The sequence below is a fragment of the Pinus tabuliformis genome, chromosome X (genome assembly GCF_031772625.1).
Source record: "Pinus tabuliformis cultivar Carrire ecotype Pingquan chromosome X, CPIR1, whole genome shotgun sequence".
Taxonomy (NCBI): domain Eukaryota; kingdom Viridiplantae; phylum Streptophyta; class Pinopsida; order Pinales; family Pinaceae; genus Pinus; species Pinus tabuliformis.
Genome location: NC_142308.1, coordinates 1111494117 through 1111514752, shown reverse-complemented (window position 1 = coordinate 1111514752; position 20636 = coordinate 1111494117). Strand labels below are relative to the sequence as shown.

Genomic DNA, 20636 nt, shown 5'->3' with positions numbered 1-20636 from the left:
CAAAATATATAAGGTTGTGTGTTCTAATTATATAGTTAATATTGTTTTTTAACAATATTGTTAGTATAGTCAGATATTCATATTATTTGTATTAATCTTATAAGATATATGAATGGATAGGGAATAAATGTATTCTAATAAAATATGTTTAAGTAAATTATAAAATATAAAATATAATAAAATCTGATATAAAAGAATTTTGTTTAATAAAATTATATATAAAAAATAAATTATATAATTTAAATATAGAAAGGAAAAAAAAAATAATTAGAAGTTATATTGTGATGTAATGGTATTTAATATTATGTTTAAAATTAAAGTTAAATGTTATTTTTAAAATATGATTTTATTGAAAATAATTTTATATTTTTATTTTGCAATATAGTTTTTAAAAGTTTAATTTAATTATTAGTAATTAAGAGATGTATAGTAGGGATTTATTGTTTATAAAATATTCACAAAATATTCTTAGTAGTAGTCAAAATAAAGAATTGAGATTTATTTCAAAAGTAGTTTATGCATTTATTTATTTATTTTTATTTTAATTTAAAAATGTTATAAAATTAAATTCAACTAAAATTTATATAAAATATTTTGATTATGAAATTGATTATGTTTTTTTGGGCATGTGGTATTGATAACCCATTTTATTTTAACAAATCCTATTTACAAATTAAGAATCTCTATTATAAAGTGGAGGTGAAACTTCATGGTTAAGTATCTTTTTCTTTTGCTAAAGCAAGAGACGGTCCTTCTATTAACTTAGGAAAAAAATGATTTACACAGGTTACAACAGACGCACAAAGGCGCAAACTCCCACAAAGGGAGAGGGAAATTACCCAAAGTACCCATAAAACCCTCCATTAGTCAAACAGAAACAATGCCTAGACTGCCCTGGAACCGAAAGCGGGCAAGTGGATCCAAAGTCTGCTCCCCAAAAACCATCGTTGATCTGTCTCCTTCCTATCCAGCAGTCAAAAATCATCGCGCGCGGAGGTGAAGCCCGCAGAAAAACTCTTAAGTTGCCCGGTCAACGCTGACCATTGATCTTTTCCTTCTGATCCAACGGCTGGTGTCCATATCGCGCAGCTTAAAAGCTTGCTGAATACCGTGCGATGAAGGCGGTTTGCTTTTCCCATCCTCTGCCACGTGTTGCTTCCTGAGTGGAATCGCTGGCTTTTCATAAAAACCGTCTTTGGTTTGGATGGCGCCCAATGAAGGTGGTAAACCATTAGTAGTTTTATCCTTTCGGGCCCACCAACTTGCATGCCAAAAGGTGGCCGTTGATCTTCCCCCTCCGGATCTGACGGCCACAATCCAAATCGGACCGCACATCCGCTCGTGGATTACCCAGCGATGAAGGTGGTAATCACTTTTCATCCACCACCACGCGTCACTTGCTAAATGGCATCGCTTGTCCTCCGAGAAAACCACTCCCGGGTCAGAGGGCGCCCGATGCAGGTGGTATATCTCGAGCAGTTTTTGACCCCGGTTTTCTTTTCCTTTGACCTCCAACGCATTGCACGAGGAAGACATATCCAGAAGGGTGGCCTCCTGCATGGAATGCCTTAGGATTGGTGTTGGCGCTCTGTGGCATTCGTCTCGGTAGCACATTCTCTCATCGCTTCTCCCTTTGAGTAGATATCTCCTGTCTCGATTTCTGCCTTTGTTCCTGCTTCCAGAAGCACCCTTAGAGAACCGACAATGCATATCCTCTGATAAATTGTCTGATGTGATCTTATTCTTCATTGACATGAAGTAAAATTCTGTCTCTTGATTTGTTCTGATACTGCTGTCTGTCAATGAGGGCCTGAGATGAGCATTCCTCCTTCATCCTGTCATCCGTTACCTCCTCCCACCAGCAGCACAAGTCGATATGCTTGTTTCAAACCCCCTCATTGGCTAGCCAGTCTGCTACTTTGTTGGCTTCCCTGCGGACATGCACCAACCTAAGAGTTCTTAGAACTCTTAGGTGTGATTGGATTCTTTGGTAGACTTGCAGAAGCCGCCAGTGTCCTGAGATTTTCTCTGGTGTTGTGCCAGCGTTTATCCTCTTCACCGAATTAATGACTAATTCCAAGTCAGCCTCAATGATGACATTATGTATGTTGTACTTGAGCAGTATTTCCAAGCATAATTCCATCACCATGAGCTCAACCATATTGTTGGTTGCTTTTCCTAGATAACTATGGAAGATGACCTGTATGTTTCCTTCCTCATCCCTCATGACCCCTCCATAACCTGCTTCTCCTGGATTTCCTTTTGAGGCTCCATCTATGTTAAATTTTAAAAAACCTTGTGAAGGGGGTTGCCAGAAAGCCTTTTCTGCTGAGGTATTCTTGTTGATTTGCATAGAACATCGTGGGAGATGAACCTTAAGCTCTAACTTCTCCAGGATTCTGGCCTCTCTTTTTCCTATGAGTTTTCTGGTAGTGACACCTCCCAGGATGTGAACAGTCTCTTTGAGTTGCTTAAGGATTAGCTTTAGGATGCTACTCTTTGAGCTCTCTTATCCTTGAAAATCCTGTTATTGCATTCCTTCCAAACATTCCAGATTAAGAACCCTGGGGTCAATGCCCAAGCGAAGTTTATTATCTCATTATCCGAAAAAAATTTATGCCAGTTTTTCAGTGTAGCAATGATGTCATTTACATGTCTGTCTATCTGCTCGAAGACATCTCCAACCCAGTTCCATAGTGTTGTAGTGAATGAGCATCTATTCAGGAGATGATTAGTGGTTTCTTCCTGTTGTCCACACAGGTGACATCTTGAGGGGCCAACAAAGCCTCTTTTTCTTAGGTTGTCCCATGTCAGAATCTTTCCCTATTGAACCATCCACTTGAACAGTTTGGCTTTCATCCAATGAGGATTATCCCAGAGTTCTTTCCACATCTTATCAGTGTTTGGAAAGTTAAGCCCTGTGTCTATCCTTTTGGCCTCCTTAAGGGTGAAGAGACCTGCCTTGTTCTTTCCCCATCTTAATTGATCGTCCAAGGTTGAGGTTAAGATTTGCCTCTTTTCCAAAAGACCGTTAAGGGCTATAGCTTGAGTATTCATCATGCCCATTTCACTGTAATCTGGAAGTTTCCATATTCGCCATTTCCCATTGTTCCTTGATTGATCCCAATAGTCACTTACCCTCCTTAATCCTTTGTTGATGGTATCTGTGTGAATGTCTGCTAATTCTTCATTGTGGAGATTATTCTCCTGCTGCTAATTATCCTCCCAGAACCAGGCCAGATTTCTGTTTCTGATCTCCCAGAAACTATGTTTTTGGACAAGGGCCCTGTTCTCCCAAGCCCTATTCCAAATTGGTGAACCTTTTACTTGTCCTGTCATTCTTATGAGGTTCTTCTCCTACCAATCCCTTGCATATTTTTTCTTCCATAGTTTTTCCCAGGGGGCTTGTATTTCCTTTAGCCATCTCCACCAGACTTTGGCTCCTAGAACTCTATTAAGAACTCCTGTGTCATGAAGACGAAGCCACCATGGGATTTTGGTTTTCATACCTTGTCCCATGCCACTAGGGCCCATTTCTTCTTTTCTTCACCTTTCCCCAAGAGAAAGTCTCTCTGAGTGTTTCTTATTTCAGTAATTACACCAGTTGGTGCCAGAATGGCTGATAACATATGGATAGCGATGGTTTGTAGGATAGCTTAGTTAGAATCAACCTCCCTGCTAGATTTAGGCCTCTATTTGTCCATTTGCTAATCTTATCTTTTGGCTGATTTTGAACAGGCTCCCAAATTTCCTTGTGTAATGGTTTGTCAGTGAGAGGAACTCCTAGGTACTTCGAGGGCAATGACTCTCTTTGAAAGCCCAAAATTCTGGAAAGATTTCTTTGAATCGAAATATCCGTGTTGAAAAAGAAAATATTTGATTTAGTAAAACTTACCTCTGTGCCCGCTGCCATAGTGAACTCGCTCAAAATCTGCTTAAATGCTTTGGCTACCTTGACTGTGGGTGTGCCTTGAAGCATAGTATCATCCACAAATTGTTGATGTGTCACCAAGTCCCCACCTTGAGTGAATCTCAGACCCTGAATTCTCCCTTCCTCCTTAGCAGCTCTGATTGCTCTCCCTAACCCTTCCATCATTAGAATGAAAAGGAAAGGAGAAAGAGGATCACCTTACCTGAGACCTCTAGTAGGCTTGAAGGTTTTGGAGGGAGAGCCATTGAGAAGAATTGAACAATTGGCAGTGGTAACTAGCACCATGACCCACTTAATCCAATTGTAATCAAAGCCATAGGCTTTGAGTACTGCTCTTATGTACGACCAGCTAAGTTTATCATAGGCCTTTGCTATGTCGAGCTGAATTATCATCCCTGCCTGTTTATTGGTAATGAGTGAATGAACCACTTCATGTGCTTGAATTATGTTATTAAGAATTTGTCTTCCTTCCACATAGCCTGTTTTCTCCTCTGACACTAGGGTAGGGAGGAGTGGTTTGAGACGGTTGGCAATTACTTTGGATATTATTTTGTACACCACATTGCATAATGCTATAGGTCTAAATCTGTCTGGAGAGGTGGCCTTTTCCTGTTTGGGGATTAAGGCTATGAAAGATTCATTGAGCGCCTTCAAGACTGTTTTAAATCTTCGAGAGTCTTCCACTACCTCCAGAATATCCTGTTTTACTATCCTCCAACATGTTTTGAAAAAGTCCACATTGAAGCCATCCGGGCTTGGTGCTTTCCCGTTGTGCATCTCTGTAATGACTTCCTCAATCTCTTCCTATGTTACTGGTCTGTTGAGATTGTAATTATCTTCCCTAGATACCAATTTAGGAATGTACTGAGTAAATATTTTCGTAAACTGATATCTATCTACCGTGGTTTCCTCAGCAATTCTCTGAAAATGCTGGACTAGGACCTCTTCCATCTCTTCATGAGTGTTTCTTTCTATTCCATGTTGATCAGTAAGTTTCACAATTCTGTTATTGTTTCTGTGAGCTATGGTGGATTTGTGAAAGAATTTGGTGTTTCTCTCCCCTTCCTTAATCCATTGTACTCTAGATTTCTGTCTCCAGAATATTTCCTCTTGTAGACATCTATTTTCCCATTCATGCTGAAGTGACTCTGCCATCTCTTTCCTTTCATTTGTATAGCCTTCTGTGATAAGAATTTGGTTTATTTCCTTTAGTTTCTTTTCCACTTCTCCTTTAGCTTTGAAGATATTGCCAAATTCCTTTTTATTCCACTCTTTGAGTTTGTCTTTAATGTGTTTGAGCTTGCAGTGTAGAATCTTTGTACCTTGAAGGTGTAGCTCTTCCTTCCACCATTTTTCAATGTTTGTGAGGAAATCTGAATGTGTGAGCCAAGCATTTTCAAACCTAAAGGGGTTGTTCCTTGGTTTACCAAATAGAGAAGCTTCCAATTGAATGGGCTAGTGATCTAAACCTCCAAAAGGTAGGATGAGCACAGTCAGGCTACTTCCCATGAGAAGAAGTTCCTCTGAGATAAGAAATCTGTCTACTTGGGTAGAGCCCCCCCTTTTGTTATTCCAAGTGAAGATTCCATTGCTGGTTTCCATATCTACCAGTTTCATGTTGGTGAGGAAGTTCTGGAAGGCAACTGAATCCCTACCAAGTGTTCTAGTTCCTCCTTTCTTCTCCGTGAGTGATTTTATCATGTTAAAATCGTCTCCTAGAATCCAAGGTAGAGCTGGGTATCTCTTCTTCATATCTTCCAGTGTTGTGAGGAGTCGAAGTTTGTTCTCCATTGGTTGAGGACCATAGACATTGGTGATCATGTAACATTGCCTTTCACGCACCAGTTGGATAATCAAAGAAAGGTGGTGTCTGGACACCTCTGCATCAATCACACCAATTTTCAATGGATCCCATAGAGTGAGAATTCCACTAGCAGATTTATTTGCCTTAACCTCAAGGTATTCATATCTATTTAACCATTTGCTATGTTTTTCTCTGATCTTCTCAACAGAGCATTTTTTTTCCTGAATGAACACTATGTCAGATTTGTCCTCTCTAATCCTATTACCTAAATTCCTCTGTTTTCTTCACTCCCTAGTCCTCTAATGTTCCAGGTTGTGATTTTCATTGAGGTGGGGTTTTGAAGGAGTAATTGGAAAGGTCTTTCATCCTTCCTGAGTCAATCATGAGTTTTCCACACTCCAACAACAATTCTTTCTATCTTTTCCTTCCCCTCTTCTTGCCTGGGTTTTTTTATTAATTTTCCTGTTATTAATCCTATTGAGGAAGTCCCTTTATTTTCCTGGTTATCATGTCCTCTTTTGACTCCTGCAACTGTTTGATCTAACTTGTTAAGGAATATCTGTTATACCTTGTCAACATCCTCCTAAGGTATGGATTTTATTCCCAAGTTTCCTCCTTGTTCGAGAAACTTTTCCAGCTCTAGGTTCTCCCTTTCCAGGATCTCCTGTAAGTCTTGGTCCTCTGTGCCACTTTCACTTTGAGTCATTTCATGGTCTTTTTCTATTTCCATGGTACTTAAAGGGTCCATCGTGTGTTCATTCTGTTCCTGTGTGAACTCCATGTTGGTCTCTTTTCCTTTCCCCCTTGCTGCCTGATTCTCTGTACTCTTTTGATCACCTCCATCTACTTCTTTTTCTCGTAAGGTCTCAAAACTGTTGCAACTTCTTGTTTTGTTATCCTTCTCGGTAGGGTTCTTTTGTGCCTTCCTTCCCCCTCCTATTCCTTTTCCTCCTACTTTGGTGAAACTTGTCTGATCTTTCCCTTTGCTGGTGTTTAGGTATTCCTCCCTTTTATTAAGAGGACAATCTCTAGATAGGTGCCCATGCTCATGACATTTGTGACATTTGAACGGGATATGCTCATAGTCAACTGTTTGAACCCATTCATCATCATAGACTTCTAGAATGACCTCATCTAGAAGGGCTCCTGATAGGTCCATCTCCACACATATATAGGCATAGGAGGTATATTTTCCTCGTAGAGTTGTCTCTGAAATCTTTAAGAAATGACCTAATTTATCGCCTATAGCTTTTAAAGACTCTGGCATCTAGTAATCTAAAGGTAAGGAGTAGAGTCTGATCCATACCGGTACTAAAGTGAAGGTTTCTCATTCTGGCACAAAGTTCATCGTCCAAGGCCGCATATAGAGACCAGCAGCTGCAAAGAAGTATGGCCCTCCTTCAAAAATCCTGTCTCTATCCTCCATGTTCGTGAACACCACTGTAAAAAAACCTTTAGATCCAAGATGTATATTTAACTCCCCCTTTGGTTTCTAGTTGTATTTTATCCAAGTGTACAACGCTTTCTCTGACGGCCAGATTCCCATAAACTTGCATATAATGGCATAGTTTGCCATGTGATCCCTGTGCTCTTGCAGAGCTGGATCATTCAATATAACCCGCAGTTTAGTTATGGTCTTGGGTTTACAGGGCCCCATCTTGGTTCTATTCTCTGTTCCCTGACCTCTGTCTTCCGCTTTCTCCTCCTGTCGGTCTTCCTCGTGGGTCCCTTGTTCTGCATGGGTTTTGTTGCCTTCCGCCTTCTGAGTTTCAGTGTTTTTTGTCTTGACCTCCAAGGGTTGTGGAGGCTTGTTCTTATTCCCTGTTCTTCCTCTGTTTGAAACCACATTACTGTAGGAGGGAGTGGAGCTCCCTCCTCCTTGTGCCTCCATGGTTACCTGTTACCCTCTGTTGCTCTCTTTGTTGAACCCTAGAACCTCGGTCGCATCCCCCTAGCGTTTTCAACTTCATGGTTAAGTATCATGTTACATGTTATATATTAATTTTTTTTTATAATTATTATTTATAATTTAATTATTTTATTGTTTTTTTAATTTTGATAATATTGAATGTATTATGAAATAATTATTTTGATGTTTATCATAAATTGATATGTATAACTAATTATTTTATTTAGGCATTTTTTCCGGTTAAATTTAACTAAAATCTGAAGACATTTTTAAAAACTTGAGTTTAAGATATTTAATCTATAGAATATAAATACCTCGTGAGTTTTTCAAGGTGAAAAAGTCTATTTTGTCTATAGCTTAGACTAGGTTTTTAATTTATATAACTACACTAGTTATATGGAATATCTCACCTTTTAAAAATATGATTTAAAATGAATTTTTCAAAAATAGAATAAGGTAATTTTATTTAAATATTAAAAACAAATTGTCCCCAAAACAACTCAATTAGTGATCTAAGTAATGTAAAATCTATGATAACTAAAACATTCAAAATTCAAATACCCCAATTATAAACCCAATAATAATTACATATTAAACCCTGAAAACAAATTAATATTAAAAATAAAGATAAAATGAAAATATACATTTTTGAAAACCAATAAACACGTTTGATGCATAGCAGATAGTGATCAAACACATTTGATGCATAACGAGTAGTCATCATTAAAACATGATTAATTAAACAAATTGTGATAAATTTGGGTCCAACAAAAAATCGTTGAAATCATTTGTACACTGAAAGTCTGCAAATACAGATGATTGATTCCGAAAATTTACTTGCCCACCAAATATATCTCGCCAAATTTTGAAGAAAACCAATGAAAAGGGGGGCCAGTTTATCCACCAAATCCAGTGACAACAAATTAGAAAAGGGCCGCATGGCATTATAACTTCACGTCCGTGATATGTAATGCAATGGATTGACTTTTGGCCATCGTTTTGGATCTTGAGCCACTGTGTGCCAATAATAATTGCAGCGCGCAGGTCTCATCAGTACAGTAGAAAAAAGTTCTTTCGACATTAGCTGTCGGGACAATAAGGAGTTGTCACTTCGGCGGAGGAGGAGAGGAGGGAAAAGCCCAGAAGTCGCAGGGAACCGACAGTAAGTAGGTAGTGAAATAGATAGATCTTCTCTAGGATTTTAAGGGCGAGACGTGTGATGTACAGGTTGTTTTGATGGCCATTCAAGTACGTCATGCATGTTTCTTAGGTTTTTTTTGGTCGTTGTTTATGGAGGGACAATTTCATTTTTAGTTAGAATTTAGCGATTTTTTTGGAAATTGTTAGTTAAAATTTGGTGATTTTTTTACGATAGTAAATGTTTAAATATTTTATTGTATAGTAAAAATAGATTCAGCACTATCAATAATTTAAGCTCAACAAATATAACTCATATTTAAAAAAAAATTGCAGGACCATACACCTGTTATTTTCATGGCAATATTGTAACCTAGTACCCCTCTTTTTTTCTTTTTAAATTTGAAATCAGAGGCGACGGAAAGCGCGTGAGGACTGAGGAGGTCAATTAATGACAGGAATTGTGATAATGTTCATGACGTCACAACGCGGAAGATTTGATGATGATGGAAGATGATTGGATGGTAGTCGCCTTCCGGACCGAACAGTTCCTCGTGCTTTGCATGTGAATTGGATCAGATCGGCTGAAAGGACAGCCAAAAAACAACAGCCTGTAATCTATCTCACTCCCATTTCCTTGAAACGTTGCGAAATCAGCGCAATGTATAGCTTGAGAGTGAGACACAATGGCCCTTGGAATATGATGAGAATAAGCAGCAGGACGCTACAAAGTCTGCTGGATCATACCCACCACCAAACCGAATCACCAGTTTTCCATCATCGCCGGACGCCACCAGCCTTTCGCCACAGCCATCACCAGTGAGCCATGATCAACCATTTTCTCTGGGGAAATGGGGGAGGCGGCGCCTGTCCTAATCTGGTCGAACATAAAGTTGGTTGTGAAAAATTGCTTGGGCTGATTTTAAGACTTTTATGTTTGGAGACACTTTAGGTCATAATTTTTGGTGAGATTTCATTTTTCATATTTTCATTATTCAAAATGTAATTTTGTAACATTTCCATTTTATAATTCTCATTTTATAAACATAATAATTGAAACGTACAATTTTAATAAATTTAAATTAGATTTTTAAACATAATTTTAACTAGCATTTGCACCATATGTTGCAAAGGAAACGCCGTAAGGCATAGGAAATAGTAGCATAGAAGAAAAAAGATGTGATATGTTAAACAAATTTAATTAAATATTTAAATTATAAATATGAATTAAGAATAAAAATAAGGATTGTCCCTCTAAATATGAATTAAGAATAACAATAAGGATTGTTCCCACATGAGCATAGGAAATAGTAGCATAGAAGAAAAAATATGTGATATGTTATGCAAATTTAATTAAATATTTAAATTATAAATATGGATTAAGAATAACAATAAAGATTGTTTCCACATGTCTAAGACGAAAACTAATCAAATTCGCATGCATCATACAAATAAATTCAAATCCTTTCAAAATTTTAAATGAAATCCACATGCATCATACATATCTTTAACAATAAGGATTGTTCCCACATGTCTAAGACGGAGACTAATCAAATTCACATGCATCATACAAAATAAATTCAAATCCTTTCAAAATTTTAAATGAAATCCACATGCATCATACATATCTTTAACAATAAGGATTGTTCCCACATGTCTAAGACGGAGACTAATCAAATTCACATGCATCATACAAATAAGTTCAAATCCTTGCAAAATTTTAAATGAAATCCATATGCATCATAAAAATTACTATTGTATTAATCATATCTACTTACTACCAAAGCCAAATGTAATTACATGTACATCAAAAGAATAATAATCTAAATGGATGCAGATAAGTTAAAGAGCTATTTGAAAAATTCACGATTTTATGAGAATTTAAGTAAAGTTAAAAGTTGTAAAATCATGTGAAATGTCCCGAAGTGCAGTGAAGGGTCATCAGTATCCTTGGGTCAGCAGGTCTTCCATCTTATTAGCAGCCTATAGGGTCTAAAGTTTGTTGTTTTCCATAGTGGTAGAGGGCTGTAAAGTGAATCTCAAGGTTTGAACTAAGTCTCTTATTTCGTTGAGAACTAGTAGTGCATGAAATAATGTTTCTATTTTAACTTTCAAGATTTTGAAATCAGTGATATTTTTCAGCATACCATAATCATGCACACTGCGCCATAGCTGCTTACATGGTCATTCGTATCTTTGTGATCCTCAATTTTGGTCTAGGTTTGTGATCCCAATTTTGGTCACAGGGAGAAATTTGAATTCAAGTTAGAAAACCCAATTTAAACCCATGAGTTGTACATCAGTTGGTTTATTTGGAGTTTAGTCCCATCTGGTCTCAGGTTCAAATCTTATGGAGAAGGGTTTGAGGTAGCTAGCTGTAGTGATAAAAACTGTCCCTTAAGGGGTTCAGGCCTACCGGAGTCTCACATAATAATGGTGGCAGCTTCATACAATAGCTCAAATCCTTCTTTCTAACATTGAGCTGGGGCCAACCAAAAAAATGTAAAACCCAATTTAGGTTTACAGTAACACCAAACAGGTATATTTAGAGGATTTGAAATTTCTAGTTTCGAGTTTAACTGTCCGAAAAGCTAGTTATGGACGGAATTAAAGCATTAAACGAATGTGCAATCAAGGTACACACCCCATCCTTTATTTGCAAAAGCTAAATTTCATTCGAAATTCATAATTGAAGCGAAAGAAACAACAACAGAACTTTTGATACTTACGCTCGAGCTCTGCTAATGCATTGTTACCATAATCCCGAACCATCCAGGCTAACAAATTTGTCGGGAGGAAGATGAACCCGTAGACATTTCGTGCCATATGAGGGCAAAGATTCAATTCTGGGCAATCACAAACCCACAACTTCTTCAAGCTGCTCAGGTGACCAAGAGAACAGGGCAGCATTTCCAACAAAGCATTTCCCAAAGAAAATTCTTCCAAACTGCTTAGGTTTCCAATATCCACAGGCAATTCTTTTAAATTTGTCTCTGACAGGATTAATATTTCCAGGGACAGTTGATGTGCAACTTGGCGAGGCAACACTTCCACACTCTTGCAGTCTGAAAGGTTTAGATATTCAAGCGTCCTCATATTTGCAAATGTTTCCTCCAACAAGGTCAAATCGGAGCAATATTCCAAATTCAGATATTTAAGTCAAATTAAATTCCCGAAGGAATTTGGAAGCCCATGCAAACTCCGACAGCGAGAGAGATTAAGGTGCGACCCAAAAGAATCAAGCAGCGACTTCATATCTGGGCATCTTAGGTGCAAGTATTGCAGTGAGGACAAATGACAGAATTCCTCCGGTAAAGTTTTGAGATGAATCAAATCTGACATACAAGGAATTTTTTGTCCAATCTAGGGATGGCTTCAGCTGGATGAAACTGAGGGTAAAAAAATCTCCCAAACAAATTTTGGATTCAAACTTCAATTTTTTAACATATCCATCTTCCTTGAAGTTAAAAGAAAAAAAACGGTGAACATGAGGGGAAAGAGTTGTACCATCGTTCAACATTTTTCTCCAATACCCAATATAATCATTCCCCCGGCGATGAAATTGATCACACTCAAAAGTTGTATGATGAGAAATATCCTACCAAAAAAAGAGACAAATTTTGGCCCTGGTTAGTATTCCTTAACAAGCAATTAATTTTAGCCTATAAGATAGAAACCATAATATCCATTTAGTGATTGATCAAACTATATCACCCAAATGTAACCAATGTAATCCTGAATTTACCATGGACAAATAGCATAGCATATACATATTCTCTTTTGGAAGACAAAGGTTATCTAGTCGTAGTATTTAGGTTAAAATTGCAAAAGACATTTTGATGACGTAGGTGATTGCTGTACGGGGGATCTGTTAGATATCACTGAACTAGTGAATTGCGTGAAAATATCACCAACCCCCACCCCTGGATTTGTCATCAACTGTTTTCTACAAATCAGCAAATGTAAAATTGATTCTCCAGAAGTTAATTTATCCAAGCAGATTGTTTGTGTACTTAAAAGGCACATTGTATCCAAAAAACGTGAAATGTAAAATTGATTCTCCAGAAGTTAATTTATCCAAGCAGATTGTTTGTGTACTTAAAAGGCACATTGTATCAAAAAAACGTGAAAGAAGAGAAGCATACCCGGCACCAAATCTAGCAACTTCACCTGCATCAATAGTTACAAAGACGTTAGTTTATGATACGTATTTTATGAAGTCCATGTTTGGACAATTTTGATGTCTAATTGCAATTTGCCACAAAGTCATGAAACCTGTCTAATTTAAATAGAAACAGAGTAAAAATTGGTAATTTGAACCAGATTTGGTATTGAAATAGATTTCTGAGAATCATTTTAAGTAAACTCACCATAGAATTGAATAAAAGCAGATGGAATAAAAAAGGGGATCACCATCAGAACAATCCACATAAGGCTCTTCAAGGGCCACCATCCTGAATGCCACGAGTCACGACATTCATGCAACTTCGTAGTTCCAACTGTTGTAAGAAACATAGTGAAATAAAATATCTGAGGTGATGTTAAGGTAAACAGTTCAGACTCCAGAGGCCTATCGCTATGGTCCAATACTGTTGGGGAAAATAACGTGCTTGACATCGCACGAAGTGCCCGAGACGCATGTGCCACTTATAGTCAAATGGCATCGATGCGCGGATATGATTTTATGTAAGTTATGTTGCCATGGTCATGCATTTGAAAATTGCCAAGGCCACTTGCATGTTAAAGCCCCCAGAAATAATCTGGTTTGTAACCAATGGGTGGTTAGTTCTGCATGAAAATTCAGACCTTGATACTGATCTGGATTTACCTTCTGTGAAAGACATGATGCCACTTCAAACTTAAAAAGCTCATGACAAGAAATTAGAATCCGGTATCCAACGTGTTTAAAAGCCAAACAACTTGTAAGGCATATAAATTTTGAAATTGGATACAAAGCAGCCCAGGCAGAAGATCCAGATGTCAGTCAGAGAATGAAAGTGTACACAACTATGTTCATTCAATGAATTCGTGATATTAATGCATAGTTCGAATTATCACATATTTCATGCACATTATATATATTCATATACCAATAAGAATGTATACTGAAACATGAGATACAAAATAGCAAGTGGTATAGAGGCTTGAAACCTTACAACAATTGTCATCCAGTCTCCTCTCCCTGTTGTCTGTGGCCTTGTATTACATATCTCCGTTGCTGGTTCACTTGTAAACATAGGGGGGCAATATGAATGGAAAACAAAAGCAACAAACTGGTCCACTTATCTACTTCATGTGATATAAGCTTCATACCTAGAGTAATTAGCCTATGGAAACTGAACTACCTAGTAATATAAAATCTTCCTCATACCTAGAGGCTAGAGTGGTTAACATATGGGGGTATCTGTGGTCCCATGGGTGATATAAGTATTTTAGAATATACCAGATAAAATAGTTCAATTATAGTGGCTCTGAAAGTTTTGACGTTGATAAAAATATAAATAGAAAAAGACTATTATATAATGTGGTTACCTCCTAACAGCAGACCAGCAAAGGAATACAACATAAAGCCCCATAAGTCCTGATGTCATAAGTCCTGATGTCATAAGGCCTGCATTAACCTGCATTTTGCAAAGAAAAACAATTCTCCCATATTAGAAATTTATCGTTTAAGAATTACACTGAGGAGCAGATACAACTCTTCAACTAAACGAACTTGTGATAAGGAATCACCAACTTACTAATAACTACATGTGAATTACGTCGTTGGAACTTACTTTTGAATGTAGGGAGATGCTAGTCATTACTTGAAGAAGAAGTAGTGTCCATGTGATGAAAAATATGTTCAGGATGCATGATGCTTTTGGAGCATACCAAATGTACATCAGTATGATTCCAGCCAGGGAAGCAGCATAGGCCATCGTTGACATTGTAATGGATCCAACTGTGTGAAATTAAATTTTCTTTGTTCATCAGTGTTATGCCATATACGAAAACTGGGCGATAAAATAAATGTCATGATAAGGAGAAAATGGATCTCAATTAAAGAACAAAAAACTCTTAGATTTATATCTTTTCAACAGGGGAGGTGGAAATTTGAATATGTTTTTGGATGCATTATAATCGATGTTTCCATGAGTTATAAAATTCAGATTTAGTACATTGGCATGTCAATTCAATATATAGAGTTGTGTTGAGCTGTGGAACAGATAAGGCAAGTTCTGTATTTTTAAGTTGGGATTTCAAGTAACAAAGTAAACGTCCATCTTCTGCATTACTCAAATTTTCTTCACTTTCTTCACTTACTAAGGATGCTTCTCGTATTCGTCGATATTGTCATGAGGCAAATATGTGTGTATATCTGTAGATAGACAGGGATTTATTTTTCTAATCCTACTTAAATGTTCTTGATTCTGTTATCTCCTGATTTTTGACAAGATCCAAGAAAGCAAACTCTAAACCAAATCTACATATTGGAACTAAATGATAAATGGCCATATGAATCTCAATTTAGGTATTAATAGCCATATGCCTTATCTGCATCTCGACTATTTCTATGTTTTTGAATTTCCTTATAGGTTATTTTACCTATTAACATAATTAATACCAGTTCGTCATCCAGTAATTTTCCTTTTCTTTTCACTCTGTAAAAGGAATTTTTTGTCCAATCTAGGGATGGCTTCAGCTGGATGAAACTGATGGTAAAAAAATCTCCCAAACAAATTTTGGATTCAAACTTCAATTTTTTAACATATCCATCTTCCTTGAAGTTAAAAGAAAAAAATGGTGAACATGAGGGGAAAGAGTTGTACCATCGTTCAACATTTTTCTCCAATACCCAATATAATCATTCCCCGAGGGGAAAGAGTTGTACCATCGTTCAACATTTTTCTCCAATACCCAATATAATCATTCCCCCCGGTGATGAAATTGATCACACTGAAAAGTTGTATGATGAGAAATATCCTACCAAAAAAAGAGACAAATTTTGGCCCTGGTTAGTATTCCTTAACAAGCAATTAATTTTAGCCTATAAGATAGAAACCATAATATCCATTTAGTGATTGATCAAACTATATCACCCAAATGTAACCAATGTAATCCTGAATTTACCATGGACAAATAGCATAGCATATACATATTCTCTTTTGGAAGACAAAGGTTATCTAGTCGTAGTATTTAGGTTAAAATTGCAAAAGACATTTTGATGACGTAGGTGATTGCTGTACGGGGGATCTGTTAGATATCACTGAACTAGTGAAACATTGCGTGAAAATATCACCAACCCCCACCCCTGGATTTGTCATCAACTGTTTTCTACAAATCAGCAAATGTAAAATTGATTCTCCAGAAGTTAATTTATCCAAGCAGATTGTTTGTGTACTTAAAAGGCACATTGTATCCAAAAAACGTGAAATGTAAAATTGATTCTCCAGAAGTTAATTTATCCAAGCAGATTGTTTGTGTACTTAAAAGGCACATTGTATCAAAAAAACGTGAAAGAAGAGAAGCATACCCGGCACCAAATCTAGCAACTTCACCTGCATCAATAGTTACAAAGACGTTAGTTTATGATACGCATTTTATGAAGTCCATGTTTGGACAATTTTGATGTCTAATTGCAATTTGCCACAAAGTCATGAAACCTGTCTAATTTAAACAGAAACAGAGTAAAAACTGGTAATTTGAACCAGATTTGGTATTGAAATAGATTGCTGAGAATCATTTTAAGTAAACTCACCATAGAGTTGAATAAAAGCAGATGGAATAAAAAATGGGATCACCATCAGAGCAATCCACATAAGGCTCTTCAAGGGCCACCATCCTGAATGCCACGAGTCACGACATTCATGCAACTTCGTAGTTCCAACTGTTGTAAGAAACATAGCGAAATAAAATATTTGAGGTGATGTTAAGGTAAACAGTTCAGACTCCAAAGGCCTATCGCTATGGTCCAATACTGTTGGGGAAAATAACGTGCTTGACATCGCACGAAGTACCCGAGACGCATGTGCCACTTATAGTCAAATGGCATCGATGTTCGGATATGATTTTATGTAAGTTATGTTGCCATGGTCATGCATTTGAAAATTGCCAAGGCCACTTTCATGTTAAAGGCCCCAGAAATAATCTGGTTTGTAACCAATGGGTGGTTAGTTCTGCATGAAAATTCAGACCTTGATACTGATCCGGATTTACCTTCTGTAAAACCCAATTTAGGTTTACAGTAACACCAAACAGGTATATTTAGAGGATTTGAAATTTCTAGTTCCGAGTTTAATGGTCTTAAAAGCTAGTAATGGACGGAATTAAAGCATTAAACTGAAAATTAAAGCCCCCAGAAATAATTTGGTTTGTAACCAATGGGTGGTTAGTTTTGCATGAAAATTTAGACCTTGATACTAATCCGGATTTACCTTCTGTGAAAGACATGATGCCACTTCAAACTTAAAAAGCTCATGACAAGAAATTAGAATCCGGTATCAAACGTGTTTAAAAGCCAAGAAACTTGTAAGGCATATAAATTTTGAAATTGGATACAAAGCAGCCCAGGCTTACTCGAAGCACACCTTCTGTACTTAACCAGTCATGACCTCCTTGACAGCCTTTCAAATCTGTAAAAATGAAGATCTCAAATTCATATATATATAACGAAGAAAACATCATACAATGTAAATTAGGTTCATTTTCCAAAGCCAAATGTAATTACATGTACATCAAAAGAATAATAATCTAAATGGATGCAGATAAGTTAAAGAGCTATTTGAAAAATTCACAATTTTATGAGAATTTAAGTAAAGTTAAAAGTTGTAAAATCATGTTAAATGTCCCGAAGTGCAATGAAGGGTCATCACTATATAATAATGGTGGCAGCTTCATAAAATAGCTCAAATCCTTCCTTCTAACATTGAGCTAGGGCCAACCAAAAAAATGTAAAACCCAATTTAGGTTTACAGTAACACCAAACAGGTATATTTAGAGGATTTGAAATTTCTAGTTCCGAGTTTAACGGTCCGAAAAGCTAGTAATGGACGGAATTAAAGCATTAAACTGATCGCCAAAAGCTAGTAATGGACGGAATTAAAGCATTAAACTGATGTGCAATCAAGGTACACACCCAATCCTTTATTTGCAAAAGCTAAATTTCATTCAAAATTCATAATTGAAGTGAAAGAAACAACAACAGAACTTTTGATACTTACGCTCGAGCTCTGCTAATGCATTGTTACCATAATCCCGAACCATCCAGGCTAACAAATTTGTCGGGAGGAAGATGAACCCGTAGACATTTCGTGCCATATGAGGGTTTGGACCGTCGCATAGCTGGCTAACAGAACCCAAATGGAGTGGGTAACGATATAGAGGACGAATGGAGGCAATGCTGCTTTGTGAATGGTGCAATAGGCCAAGGGATTGAGAGGTATTTATACAGGAATTTAGACAAAGGGATTCACGAGGTACCGCTTTCGGTTTCATTACCGCCCAGAGGAGGTCATGGCATGTGTAAGCGACGTGGAAATAAGGAATGGTGGCCACGGGCTCTGCAGGATACAGAGCAGAAGGAGCCTCCATGTAACTGTATCGATCTTCGCCGGAGTTAGTAACCACGTGGAGGTATCCATCTTCGCTGTATAGTTGCTGGTTAATCTGACGGTAGAAGATGCTTCTATCGTCTAACATAGATAATCGATGGTCCATAATCGCCCACGGTAGCAGCTGGGGGTGTTGATTCCAGAGGGAACGCCTTACGGCGTAATAAATTTAAACTAAATTTTTAAACATAATTGGTTAAAAATAACAACACAAAAACTAAAACCTAAAACATTCCATAATTTTTTAAAATTTTAAAAGGATTCATCAGGGACTTTGTTTAAATTATTGCATAGATTCATTAGGGACTTTGTTTAAATTCTTGGCCGGATTCATCACAAACTTTGTTTAAATTCTCAAAACAAGCTAGTGGAATTGGAGTTTTGAGCAAATTTGTGATGAAATGTATGTATCTAACCTCAATCATAAAGCTCTATTCATGTTAAAAGTTATTGTTAAATATTTGGTCAAATTATTGAGTGGAAAGAAATCATTTTGACACATGATAGTTTACTTTTCACTATCATTATTACGAGCATAGATTCATCTTAAAAGCAGATCTAATATGAGCCAAGCGGGATCCAATTTCTTCAAGTGCAATTTTTTTTATGAGTCTATCTTATTTCAATATTTTGTATAGTTATTTAAATTTTTTAATTTTTAGATTTTTTATTTTATTTGACATATATGAACAAAATTTCAACTTTGATGAGAGAGGGACAACCTTACACATCATACTGAACTATAGAATGAGTCTCTTTGCCTCTCTCTGCTCAATTATCACTATTACCACTTTACTAACAAGACTAGTTTATTTTAGTGAAGTTTAGAGTTAATAAAGTTTGAAAATCACTTTAGAGTAAAGTTTAGAAGGAATAAAGTTCAAGGGGTTAGGCTTAGTGGGGAGTAAACTTTAATTATGTAGTAAAATGATCTTTTTCGGCTAATAAGTTTGACATGAATGTAACAAAACTTTAGGGATGATCACAACTCCATTATAATGATGCCTAAGTGATATTTATCTAAATCTATTAAAACACTAATATTTAAACTTTGATCACAATTTTAAATTAATAAAAATTCTTAATATTTTATTTGTTATCACATATCACATTTCTATGAGCTAAGAAAAATTTGTTACAAGATTAGAAAATGTTGATGAGTAGGGAGCTAATATTCACCAACAACTTGAACCACCAATTTCCATCTTTATGAGCCACCACCACAACACTATATAATAACTTGACAAACTTTGGTTTTAAATAAATGTCTTTCAGATTAATCACATCATTAGGATTTGATAGAACCTTTCGAACCAACTAATGTGGTTCATCCTTAGGACAAGGTGAAAAAATCAATCCATCTTCAAAAATAAATAGCATGGATGCATCATTAGAGTCAATGATGCATCCATGTTATTTATTCTTGAAGATCCATTGATTTTTTCACTTTGTGGTGAGGATAAACCAAATTAGTTAGTTCTAGACTTCTACCAAATCTTGGCAAATCCTAATGATGTGATTGATCAGACAGAAATATATTTACAATATGGATCACAAAGTCTTAGATCTAAACTTTGATTTATCAATAATAATTCGATGACACTAAAAAATACAACTTTCATCCATTAAATTTTTTATTAAACTTTTTGAGTTTATTCACAATATGCAAAACCCTTGGGTAAATTGTCCTATTATGCATTGAACTTGAACAATGTGGAACTTGATCATCTCTATATTATTGTTAGATTTTTATTAAATTTATAATAAAAAATACATTTTTTTACTTTAAAAAAAATGTGTTACTCCATAGTCTCTACATTTTTAGGGAATAAACTCTTTTGGGCGCAAAATGGTCTTCTTTCCAACAACAAATCTTACAAATTTCAAACGTATTGAGAGTTCCATGATGAACCAAGTTCTAGCACATGGAGGAACAATAGCCAATAATATTTGCCCAATTTTGAGATAACTTAGAATTTCAAAAATTTTGATCAAAGTTTCAAATTGATAAAAAAATTAACTTCTTATCTTATCTAATGACAATGAGTAAAGGGAAGTTTGCTAAAATGATTAAACACCATGAATGATTTTTTTTGAAAATTTTTACAAAACAACATTTTTTCAATTATAAATCAAACCGGAATTTAATAATTTTCATTCAATAAAATTTTGAAGTACAATTGAAATCCCGCTCTAATCCAAATTCCATAACGTATTTACGCTGATAAACATAAATATTACGTGACAATTCTGATAACAATC

General features: G+C 36.2%; 1 protein-coding gene across 1 annotated transcript; it reads right to left on the bottom strand.

Moving 5' to 3' along the window:
- Positions 1 to 11635: 11635 nt before the first annotated feature.
- LOC149143695 (uncharacterized) lies at positions 11636 to 18480 on the bottom strand. The gene is made up of 8 exons (XM_089451907.1): positions 17985 to 18480; positions 17323 to 17396; positions 16523 to 16682; positions 16298 to 16322; positions 15656 to 15747; positions 14559 to 14725; positions 14314 to 14402; positions 11636 to 11846 (listed from the first exon to the last, which is right to left on the bottom strand). Exons 1-8 carry the CDS (start codon positions 18478 to 18480, stop codon positions 11636 to 11638), a joined length of 1314 nt encoding a protein of 437 aa, XP_089308033.1.
- Positions 18481 to 20636: the final 2156 nt, after the last annotated feature.

Coding starts and splice junctions, on each gene's coding strand:
- LOC149143695 (XM_089451907.1), bottom strand. CDS start 18,480: ATGGACCATCGATTATCTATGTTAGACGATAGAAGCATCTTCTACCGT. Junction 14,403..14,558: donor GCATCTCCCTACATTCAAAA/GTAAGTTCCAAC, acceptor TGCAAAATGCAG/GTTAATGCAGGCCTTATGAC. Junction 11,847..14,313: donor TGCTGGTCTGCTGTTAGGAG/GTAACCACATTA, acceptor TAAACCTTTCAG/ACTGCAAGAGTGTGGAAGTG.